Below are 12,477 nucleotides of genomic sequence, written 5' to 3' on the forward strand. Positions count from 1 at the left end.
TCACTATATAAAGTAAGCAATATATTCACAGGTTCCTGGAACTAGGATTTGGACGTTACTCAGGTGGCATTATTCTACCTGCTACAGGGGTGTCACTAAATCCCACCTATCCCAAGAACAGAAACTCTGATGGAGGAATCCACTTTGGGAAAGTGTGGGAACACACTCTCCAAAAACAGCAAGTAAAAGGGAATGGATGCAGGGTTAAGAGAAGCATTTTATGGTGAATGAGGAGGAGGTGGTTCTTTTTCAAATGAATTAAGGAGCCGGTTGAGGGTGTGGAAAGGGTGGAACGGACTTGGCAAGGCTGCTTCGGAAGGTGGGGAAGCCTCCAACTAAGGAAGGAAGAGCACCTGCTTCCCCAGGGGCTTACCTGAGACGTGAAGCAGTTACCCAAGTAAGGCGTGGGGCCTGCGGTCACACGGATTCCGTGCACGTGAAGACGACCTAAACCCACTGCCAAGATAACCCTCTAAATTTTTATTTCATGTTTTTCAAACAAACCAAACAATGACATCAGAATTAAAGTCGTTGTACCACCTCCTTTTGGTTATGCATTGTCTCTCTTTTTCCATGATTCTTATAAGAAACCTGATCCTAGTTAGACTAGCATAAGAAGAGAAAAAAAGGAGATGATTCATAGACCACACTGGAAATAAACCAAGAAATAAGAAAAACTGATCTCTGCCCAGAAGAAAAATGGTGAAAAAAGTGTGCTAGCAAAAGGGTTGTATGCTGAGAGTTTAAATTGTTTAAAGGATAAAACATAGAATCTGATAAGATCTACCAGCTGTGTCTCCTTTCTAAGACATCTGCCCAAGAGACAGCTACCAAAGCTTAGAGGTTTTTCTCTCTTGCTATGTCATACGGTGTTCCTTTCCCCTCCCCCTCCCTGCTCTCCTGCTGACTCGTGTGTGTGTGTGTGTGTGTGTGTGTGTGTGTTTGTGTGTGTGTTTGGTTTCTCTCTCCCTTGCAAGAACCCAGCTGCCTGCCTGTCTCCTGCTGTCACTGCTGTTCTGACTAGCTTTTTGCTGCCTCTTTGCCTCTCCTTTCCTCTTTCTGCTTAGCTCCTTGCCTTTTGGTAAGTATGACAAACACTCCCCCGACCAGGCAGTGTGAGAAGACGTGGGGTGTGGCTCGTGGTGTTTGAAACTTGCAGATTGCCAGTGAACTGTTTAAGAACTTTCCATTGTTTTATTTACAATTAAAATGTGTTGCTCAGGAAAGGATGTGTAATGATCTGCTGGGACTGCTAGTACAAGTGAAAAATTCTCTCCCAGAGGAGAAAAAAGGCAGGCAGGAAAGTTTATAAAAGCTAAAATTTACAAATGTTCTGCTGTAAAATTAATCTAGAAAGAGACGATTTAAAAGTAACAGTTCTTTGACCTTGTTTTTCCTCTTGTAGAATTATCTTGAGGCTAGGCTACTTTTAGGAATTGAGTTGTTCTGTGGTTTACAATGACTAAGTTATTCCGTTTTAAAGTAAATATGGTACATGTGTTTAAAAAGTACTCATGGGATTAACATAAAAACATCAATGATGATGGCTGGCCTCTGGTGAATGAAGAATAAAACTAGTCCAAACAAAACACTTGCATGTATACTAACCACACTAAAACTCATAGAGAGTGTCAGTTTTAAGTTCATTGCTTTGAAATTTGGTTTACTCTAGACTTTATTACCTCCTAAAAAGCCTTCCTAACACTTTAAAATCTGCATATGGAATTAAGCCAGTAGATGTTTACTGTTTTCAATTTGTATTAAAAGTACTCTCTTCCCTTGATTGTCGAGGATAAAGCACTAAATGCCATGGGTCCTTTTAGAAGAGCTTAAAATAGCTCTGGCTGGACAGCAGGTGCTACCCGTCTTTCTCCAAGTTCAGGGGAGGCCGAGTTATATATAGATGAGTGGGCCCAACAAGTAGGGGTTGGGATAAAGAAATTTCAGTGATGAAGAGAATGAAACTGTTTACTGTATCATTAGATGATAAAGTTGGTGGATTAGAATGGGTGAGTGGGGATTTCGGGTGATAAGATAAGCAAAAAGCAACAACAACAACAAAAAACCACCCTCATAGACAGACAATAGTATGGCAATTACCAGAGAGAAAGGGGTGAAGGAGGTAGAAGAGGATAAATGGAGATGAAAGGGGACTTAACTTGGGATGGTGAACACATAATATGATAGATGATGTGTTATAGAATTATAGACCTGAAATCTATATAATTTTATTGACCAATGTCACCCCAATAAATTCAATAAAAAAGAAAAAATAGAATAAAATGGGTGAGAAAAAAGTACTTCCTTCCAAGTTAACGAGTACTTGGTGAGGGCCACAAGTGGGAGGGGATATCTGTACGTTGAATTTTCCGTTCTTGTTGGTGTTTGAGCATTTGACATGTACTGCCCTGAGAAGGGGAGCAGGAAGCCACGCAATGCGTAGAGCAGTATGTTTCTGTTTTTGCTTTCATGCCACCACCACAGCAAAACCTGTGCATTCTGGGGATCCTGTCATATTTTTATCCTGCTAATTAGCTCCATCACCATTAACTATCATTTGTAAATAAAATGCACCATAACTTAAAGGCTTAAGCTAAATCTATTGCAAGCCCAGATTGGTAATAGCCAGAAACCCTGAAATCCTGGACTCAGCTCATTCCTTGCCCCCTATTTCCAAAGAACCCAAATTATATCTCGATTATTTCTCTAGTTCATTCCCTCCCTGTTCATTAAACATTGTTATTTCTTAAAAATTAAGTTACCCTAATGCTTCTTGACTGAGAATGTTGCACTCTCTTCTTTTTTTCTATAAGATAGTCAATTTTTATATTAGAACAAAATATTATAGGAATTCAAAGAATTATTATTATGAGCATCACCATGTTTCCATACCAGTTTGTTTGTTAATTTATACCTTTTCTCATTTCCTGTCTTATTCCCAAAATGATACTAGTTTTAACCCCCAAAAAAGTGTTTTCATCATTGGTAATTATATGTTGCTCATCTGGGCAAAGGAAAATACCAGAAAAGCAAGAAAGTATGTTTTGTATCCAGTATAATGATTTATCTTAATGTACTCATATCAAACAAATCTTCATTTATACATTAAAATAGAGTTAAGAAACATTATTATTATTATTATGAAGGATTTTAGTAAGTTCAGTGTCTCTTGTATTAAATATTTTCACTTTGAAAAAGTAACACCATTTAAAATGTAATTATTTTAAATATATACATCCAAGTATGCCTAATAATTGTAAATCTACATAGAATTATTTAAGAGAATGATAAGATATATTGACTATTCTAAGCAAAATAACAAATATGGCCATGAAAAACAACATCTTGAGTTACTCTGTCAATGCCAATAATCGGAGATGCTACTGGACTTTAAAGACCAAAACCAAAGCTATGCTAACAGTATGACTCACTTGGGAAAAATAGCTTCCCACTGTTCCTAATATTTATGGTTTTGTGAAAGTACATTCATTCTATGTTAGAAACTGTAATTAGTAGGTGCTCATTTGGGGATGTCCTTATCATTTACATGCAACTGGATTCGCTACATGAAACCTGACTGTGCTTGCCACTAGGTACCACTCCCGTATGGAGGCCAATCACTCTGTACAGCTCCCGGGAGAACCCCAGTCAACACCTCCAGGGGGCAGTTCGCCATTACCCAGTCAAAATGGCCTGGGGAAGCCAGGCGATCAGGATTCCTCAACCCCACTCCAAGCACCATTGAAGGAGGCAGACGTGAAGCCGGAAACAGGGGCTCATGACATCACTGAAGAGTTGAATAGACAGCTGGAAGACATCATTAACACGTATGGGTCTGCTGCCTGCACAGCAGGGAAAGAGAGCTCTCCCAAGGCCAAGGAGCAGCCTGAGAACTCAGAACCAGCTGACAGCGGGGACAGGGACTGTGAGGAAGCCACTGAAGAGGCCGAGAGAGACCCCGTGGCTTCTGGAGAGCCACCTGCAGCCAAAGAGCCTGCCAGCAATAAAGAGCAAAAATTGGAAAAGAAAATCCTAAAAGGATTAGGCAAGTAGTTACGTTCTATATTATGCTTTTTCTTTGAATTATTTCCAAAAGGGCATTTCCTCCAACCTTTACTAAAAGGTACATCTCGTATTTGAATTACTACACGGTTTCCCTACACTTCTCTTGCTGTACTGGCTTCCAGCTGCTTTCCCTCAAGTGAGCTAAAGTGAACTTTCAACATGTTAGCCACCTCCCCTCTGTCCTTAATGGTTTAACTCTGAGAACAAAGAGCAAAATTCTTAACATAGTCTTTCAGCCCTTATGGTCTAACCCAAACCATTTTTTCCCAGCTTTATCTCACATCACTCTCTCCCACAACATCCCCTTCCTGAACACTCTGCCCCTATCATCACCACTTCTACAGCCGCCTAATAACTAGTCATTCTGATCTTCCCTTGCAGTTTTTTAAACCTGCCACTGGGCCTGATTAAATCCTATATTCTCTACCTAGAAATTGGTCCCCATTCCCCAGTTCAGTCATTAGGACACTTACCTCATCATTTGGCTTACAACTCAAACAGCATTTTCTTAGCTGAACTATAGATGAAGTCTTACTTTTTTCTTACTATGTATCTTTCCTTCCTAGCATATATCAGCATTTAAGCATGCACATTTATTTTGTGATTCTTTGGTTAATGGGTATCTTCCCCACTAGCTCCTTTTTCAAGGGCAGGACAGGGACTGTACATATTCGAACATCATCAGAGGCCTAGTGTCCAGGACAATGGATAGCACATGGTAGGTGGTCAATAAATATTTGTTGTAAGGATGAATGGATGAATAAACGGAAGCTGTTTAAATCAAAGCAAGTGGAATTTGGATTTAAACAAAATATAAATGTTGGGATTGATTTGTACATATAAAATGATTGTCAGATCACTTAGTAATACGTACCATTACTATGTAAGATATTTTTTATTTAACAAAGCTCTTCAGAAATGTGTCAATTTCAGAATGTCAACAACTGCAGAAAATATTTTTACTCTCATTATTTCATTGGTTCAGCAAATACTTATTAATGTCTCCACTTTATGAGATACTGTGCTAAGTGCACAAAGATAATTAAATTGTCATAGCCTTTTAGTCAAGGAGCTCTAGGTATGAAGAGAGGAAAAAACATGTAAACTAATTATATTACATAGGGTAAGTGCTAGAACAGGTGCGGGGAAATTGTTAGGAGAGCCATGAGGGATTGGTAACATCAAAAATGGTTGTGAAAGAAGGGTGAGAGAATTAATGCTTTAACTAGGAATGAAAGCATGTTACTTTGCATATGAATGCTCCTCTGCTTGTCCTCCTTGGTGAATTTTACTGAAACACTCACTATAAATACCACCTCCTATGTGATACATTTCCTGACAGGCCCAGGTCGAGTTAGCATCATGTTCCTTAGTTCATTATTAAATGTTCTGCAGCAATCATTTATTTATATAGCTTCCTCCCAAGCTGGATGGAGAATCTATCAAGGGCAGTGATCACATCCTACTCATTTCTGAAAGACAATGTGGCAGAGTGAAAGGTTGTGAGCTGTTGGAGCTAGAACTGGATTCAGATTCCAGTAATAGATTGTCTGTAAACCCAAAAGTATGCCTATGCTGGCACAGGACATCACTGTGATGCTTAAAGCCCATTGCTGGCAATGCTTTCAAAAAGGGCTAAAAGACACATTCGAAAAGCATACTTGACCCATCCAGCAAAAGGCTAACCCAGACAATGTGCCAATGTGCAAATTCTCTAGTGTTTGAGAACTTGGGGAAGGAGAATGAAATTGCTGTGTGTTACAGAGCTATTTTTTCCTTCTCTATCCAGGACATCTCAAAAGAAAGTCTCTTTGCATTACTCATTGTTACACTTCCCATAAGACAATAGAAAAATCACATGCAGAGGTGAATGATTTCAAGTGTTTCTAACCAGAAAAGTTATTTTGCTTTCTAACTCTAAAACTTCCTCTACATAGGAATTTGTATGTGTTGTACTGAGGGGATGATAAGAAGACAGTAGGAGTAATGTTAAAGATGGCCAATTTTGGTTTCTATTCTGTTCATGAATTATTTCAAAATCTGTTTTAACCTTCTAATTACCAAATAATTTAAAAATTAGGAGAAAAAAATTCCACAACTCTCATTCTGCCACTATGCACAAGTTACCAAATTTCAATTGAATGTGTTCGATCAGAACCAACGTTTGTGAATCAGAGTGCCCAGGGGGGTCCACTCTAATTACTGCGTCTGACCCTTCCATGCCATTCCTCTGAACACCATCAGAATATTCTCCCAATCATTGTACTATTTCAACTACAATATGAGTTAAAACAACATTTTAGGCTAATCTAAATATGCAGCAACCACTATTTTAAATATTATTTCAGTTGCCAGCAAGTGATTTTAATATGCTTCTTGGCCGTTTATCAATTAAATGGCACTGCATATCATCTAGATCAGTGGTCGGCAAACTCATTAGTCAACAGAGCCAAATATCAACAGTACTTCTTCAAAAATACCCTCGCCCAGGCCGAAAACCGACTTCTGCGCATGAGCCACCTGCGCACCCACACGTGGTATTTTATGGAAGAGCCACACTCAAGGGGCCAAAGAGCCGCATGTGGCTCACGAGCCACAGTTTGCCGAGCACTGATCTAGATCAATAGTTTTTCAACTTAACTGTGCATTAGAATCAAATACGGAATTTGTCAAAAATGCCGCTCCTTAGCACATAGATTCAGAATTGGTAGGTCTAAGGTACCCTGGGTAATTTTGACATAAATGGCTTGTGGAAGCAATGGTTCTGATGTTTCTGAAATGCCGGGGTCCAACCCCAGCAGGTCCAGTGGTTCCCAAAGGTGTAGACGGAGTCGGCGAAGAAGGAAGGACACGGAGACAGTGTTCAGTTGATCAGCAGCCTAGCCAGGATCTCCAGCCAGGATCTCCAGCCAAGTTCTGGTCTGGATCTCCAGAGAGGTTCTGCTTAGGATCTCCAGCCAGGTTCTGTGTCCATGTTCTCTTGCTAGGTTCTCCAGGTTCTCCAGCCAGGTTCTGTCCAGGTTCTCCAGCCAGGTTCAGTCACCAGGTTCTAGTCAGGTTCTCTTGCCAATTTCTGTAGTCAGGTTCAGTCCAGGATCTTTTGCCATGTTCTCTCGCTAGGTTCTGTCTCTAGGTTCTGAGGCCAGTTTCTGTCCAGGATCTTTTGCCATGTTCTCTCCAGCGAAGTTCTTCTGTCTCTAGAGAACGTTCTGTGTAGGTTCTGTGCCTAGGTTCTCTCTCTCTTGGTTCTGTCTTCTAAGTTCTGTGTCTTGCTGTCTTGTTACATCTGTATTTATACCAGTTGATTCCAATCCTATCAATCTCTATTCCAAAGGTTAGGACGTTTCTTATCTCCATTCCAGGGAGTAAAGATTATGTAGCTTAAGCATGATTGTTCATAGTTAAAGTGATTAATTACCCACCTGGCACTTAGTTAAGAGGCTTTATTCCCTCCCTAACTTCAGGGGAAAATCCCTACCTAGGGAAACAACCTTTCTCAGAGACCTTGGTTAAAACACATAGTGCCAAGAAGGTGAGCAAACATATTAAGAACAGTATGCCATATATGCCAGGTCCCTTGAAACAGCAAGGATGGACCGGCTCCCGGCACTGAAAGTGCTTCCTCCACCTTTCGGGGAAAATATAAAGCGCCAGCTGTGGTCCTCTTTGAAAATCTATCTAGCTCTTTGGAGGATTTTATTAAATCATTCTACCCATACCTGAAGATACATGCTTCGACTTCATTTATGTACTTGGTCAAATATGAGTTTTTAATTATTACATGTTTATCAAGTAATATTTGCTTTATTGGTATTTTTAAGGTTATGAAATGTTCTGACTCTCTAACCCAAAACCTCCCAACTTTGGGTTATTGGAAATTTCAGACCAAGTTAAAATTTCCCTAACTGCCAGGATTCTCTGGCCTTTGATATAGCATACAACAAGAAAATCTCCAACAGTGATGGGCATGGTTTACAACATCTCCTAAACGTACTGGACCACAATACCCTTCTTTCGTGGAACATTTGTACATGTCTCTACAACCCAAGCACTCAGGACTTATTTGTCCTTTAGAGGTTGCATATCCTCCCACAGTCAACACGCTATACACTGAAGCAGTTGGGGGAATGTTTTAAAACCTCCTTAGTGTTTAGAGTCATGCTTTCCTTGGCATCTGAACTGAAAGAAAACAGATTCCACATTAGATAGCACCATGACATATCCTGTTAGCATTTAAAGTATCGCCCTTGCTTCCCTCACACCATCCTCCAGGCTCACGAGTGTCTTATTAATCATGTCTCTGTTAACATTACGTGGGCTGCACAAGCGCCACATAGTAACAAGCACAAAACAATGATGAAATATAATATACCTTCTGGTATTTCGGTTGATAACTAATTGTATAGGAAATCAGTTTGAAGCATAAGTCCAAGAGAAAAACAGCTGATCTGCAGGTCCATTCTGAGTTCAGACTCCATCTAGTCAACCCACTGATTTTATAGACAGGGAAATTGAAGCCTAGATAGTTTTAAAGATTAGAGGGGAGGAGAGAGGAGGGAGTTTACTCAACTAATTGATGTGATTGTGAGATTACTCATAATGAAAGCAGGGGAAGCTCTGAAGTTATTAATATTGCAGAACCAAATATACATAAAAATAAAAAATCCGTATATTGGTTGAGGAGCATTCACTGAGCTCACTTAATGTGCTTCATCTTTTAGTTACAGGTGAGTTTCAGTTCTACTTTCGGAAGGGCACCTTGACTAAAACATTGCTTTTCTGAAGTGTCTTCAGCCATTTACTTACTTTGCCTTAGAACAGCCACTTTCCCTGATGGTCTGTTTCATCCATGTTAGCTTGATTTCTAGTTTCACTGTGAGAGGGAAACAAACTGCTGCTTTGAAACAAATTCTAAATTTTCTGGAAGAGATAGTTGGAGACCAGATGAATTCATGGGGAAGAAGAACCAGCAGAGACTGAAAGGTTCACAGTAGATTCACAGGGAAGCTAAAACTTAGGCCAGACCCTGAAAGCAGAGGAGGGTCTGGAGAAGCAGGTGGAAGAAGAGAGAAAAATGTCTCTCAAGCAAAATAACCAGTACTCTCTTCTAAACGTGAACCGAGTTGAGAAAGGATGTATTCATTTCTTACTGTTCTTTCTAATATGTTTCTTTTTTATTATAATGTTTGCTTTATTTTATTTTTCCTAGAATAATTTCCTCATTATTAGATTTAGAGATTTTTTTCTTTTTAAGCAGTTTTTCTTTATAGTTATAGCCAAGGAATTGCTAGTGGTTTAAACACATTAACAGAACTAATAAGAAGTCCAAAACCACTCTCCAAATGAGTGAGAAGCCAAAATTCCAATTACATAGAATAAGGTCACTAAAATACAAGAGAAATAAAACGTCAGCTGAATGGAAAACAATGTGACTAGAGAACACAGGGAAGATAGTATTTTCAAAACTGATGTAATTAGTAAAAACAAGCAAAGCAAACAAAAACCATGACTATATGAGGTGACAATGAGGGGGTAAGAGAACCTTTATAAATTTGAAAAGTGGACCAGAACACTTGAGGTAAACAAATATGTCAACCAGACAATGTTATTTGTTGTTGTTTTCTGTATCAAGCTAAAAATAGTTAAAGCTACTTCAGTCATGCAGTCATCAAATTTTAGAGGCTGAACTCAGAATCTATTTAGTCAACTTATTAATTTTATAGACAGGAAAATGGAGCACAGAAAGTTCAAGAGTCTGTAAAAAGGTCACTCAACTAGTTGGTGAACTATGCAGTCAGTTCTAGAACCCAGGTCCCCCAAACTGCGTCCAATGTGAATTTAAGTATACTGTCCTTCCTGTCTACATACATTGATACATACATATTTCCCTTAAAAGATATCTATAGGTGTTCAAGAATTATTTGTATTACACTCATTATCTTTAAATTATGTTAGAGGGAAAACAAAGTTAACAATGAAATATTCTGGGTCTAACATTTGAAAAGAACATTCACAGTTTTTTCTTGCTTTAAGCTTCCTCCACCACTTTTGGAAATCAGAGAGAAGATAGGCGCACATGTGTATTCAAGACCAAATTTTAGTTCTAAAAGATAATTTTACAAGAGAAAAAGCAGTTTTGAACACTCATTAAATCTATATAATTTGTCACCAAAATTTTCATAAATAGTTATCATTCTGCTAAAAGTTTGAGAAAAGTCTCAGTCTGCATTTCTATAGCTAACTTCAATTGTCTTAATTTAAGGCTTTTAGTTTCTTTGATGTAGAAATAATTCCTTTATATTCCAATACTCCTGCAGTCTACAATAGCATCAATGGCCAGAGCCATGTGACCTGGCTGTTCTTGCTGCACAGGTGGTTCTTCTTTCGTGTAGACTTACAACCAAACTGAGCATTCTGTAGGGTAATGGCCATTTGCCACCATAAACCTTACCCAGCTTTAATGAGGACTTCAGGGCAGTCCCTTGCTTTCTTTATGACTAATTTCACAATCACGTTGCTTTCGAATGACACATTGAGAAGACAGATCATCCCTTCCCAATAAATGATCCTGAATAAAATAATTTTTCCTCTTGTTACCAACACTGCCACCAAATGACCCCATTTCTATGGAATTATAATTACAGCCTTTCTTAAAAGATGAGCAAATCTCTTTGTGTATTCCCTTCCTCTATGATAATCCCATACACCACTTCAGTCCAGCAAAATCAATGAAAGCTTAAAAAATAAGTTCTCTGGTGTTGCTAATTTATGAATTCTGCACATGCCTGATTCTGATTTCTTGGATTTTTGTTGTTGTTGTTGAAGGGAGAAATCACTTTAGAAGAGTAGATGATGTTTCTGAATGTCATTCTTCTATACAAAATAACAGCATATGGGAAGAGACCTCAGTGAGTGTGATGATCAAAAAAAGAGAAAGCAACCCTTCTCACAGTTAAAGAAAACAAAAAGGAGATACTTAATGCGGGGGAAAAAGAGAGCCATTGGACTCACTCAGGTGTTTCTATCGCCCCCCAAAAGAGACATGTAATGGTTTTACGTGTCCGTACTCACACTGAGTTATCCTAGCATACACTAAATGTCACCAGTGACAGTAAGACCTATCTTTCCTCTAGTCCAGTGGTACTCAACCTTCCTAATGCCGCGACCCTTTAATGCAGTTCCCCATGTTGTGGTGACCCCCAATTTCATTGTTACAAATTGAACATAATTAAAGCATAGTGATTAATCACAAAAAAAATATGTAATTATGTATGTGTTTTCCGATGGTCTTAGGCAACCTCTGTGAAAAGGTCGTTCGACCCCCAAAGGGGTCGTGACCCACAGGTTGAGAACCGCTGCTCTAGTCGGTTATTCATTTGATGCTAGCGTGCACTGGCTGGCTTTGTTTTGTTCCATTATTACCTACATTTGCTGAGCACTTGTCACAGAGCAAGCACTGTGCTGGATCCTGGGCCTGATGTGATCAACAGTGCAGTGTCTTGCCTTTCACAGATGACACTAACTCAGGACAGCAGTCTTCATGTGGGCACCTTCCCCAAACTGAAGACAAGAGTGAAGGGATGGCCTGACCTGTACCATGCACACTCATCCCTGCTGCTAGAGAAATAACTCAAAACCCATGGGGGATGCTGGGGGGGCAGGGGGTGCTGGGGGGGCAGGGGGAGAGACAGCAGTGATGATCAGTTTAAAGGCAGCATGTTATTCCAGGCCATGATTGGAGAGCTGATGGGGCACCTCTCACACCCACCTTCTCCCCTGTCTTAGGCCATGTCTCTAATCTGAACTGACGCACTGGGCAAAGACAGACGAAACCATAGACGAAACCAGCTGTTAGGAATGAGGTCATTTTTTTTTTTTTTTTTCAAAAATAGTTTCCTTTTATTTCTCTTGGCTTCCCTGGCATCAAAATTCCACAAGGGAGTGAAGTGATTTAGAGCAAGTAGACAAACTTTGGATTCAGGCCTTGGCTCTGCCAGTACTAATCATGTAACTTTGGACTCCCTGGGCCTTAGATTCTTATCTGTAAAATTAACCAGTTGTCGATGTGCTCTTTGAAGTTCTTTCTAGACCTAAAGTTCTTTGAAGCCATTTGAGTTAACAGATTTAGCAAATAAAAACAAAGGATGGCCAGGAAATTTTAATTTTAGATAAATGATACATAATTTTTTTTAGGACAACTATATTCCATGTCCTGTACCCTAATTTCATGTTTTCTCTCCCTATCCGGGATGAAAGCAAAAAATCCCAGCAAACAGGAAATTCCAACATGAGGGGAAGGTTGTCTAAATCTATAATAATAAAAACGTAATATGCTAATTATACCGGACGTCTTTCTGGACATCCTTCCTTCTGGACAAAGCCGCAGCAGGTGGGGGCCAAGGCAGAGGCCCT

General features: G+C 39.5%; 1 protein-coding gene across 2 annotated transcripts in view; it reads left to right on the forward strand.

Annotated features, from left to right (window-relative positions):
* The first annotated feature begins 960 nt into the window (after window positions 1-960).
* The window catches only part of TXLNB (taxilin beta), a 42,376-nt gene continuing 30,859 nt past the window's right edge, over window positions 961-12,477 (forward strand). The window contains exons 1-2 of one of the 2 annotated variants that reach the window (XM_081094814.1): window positions 961-1,085; window positions 3,594-4,045. In XM_081094814.1, the coding sequence (XP_080950940.1) occupies window positions 3,607-4,045 (439 nt within the window). In that variant the 5' untranslated portion in view covers window positions 961-1,085; window positions 3,594-3,606. The remainder of the gene's footprint in view (window positions 1,086-3,593; window positions 4,046-12,477) is intronic. The other variant, XM_081094813.1, reaches the window with a different exon arrangement.

This window comes from Myotis nattereri (assembly GCF_964212035.1).
Source record: "Myotis nattereri genome assembly, chromosome: 6".
Classification (NCBI taxonomy): domain Eukaryota; kingdom Metazoa; phylum Chordata; class Mammalia; order Chiroptera; family Vespertilionidae; genus Myotis; species Myotis nattereri.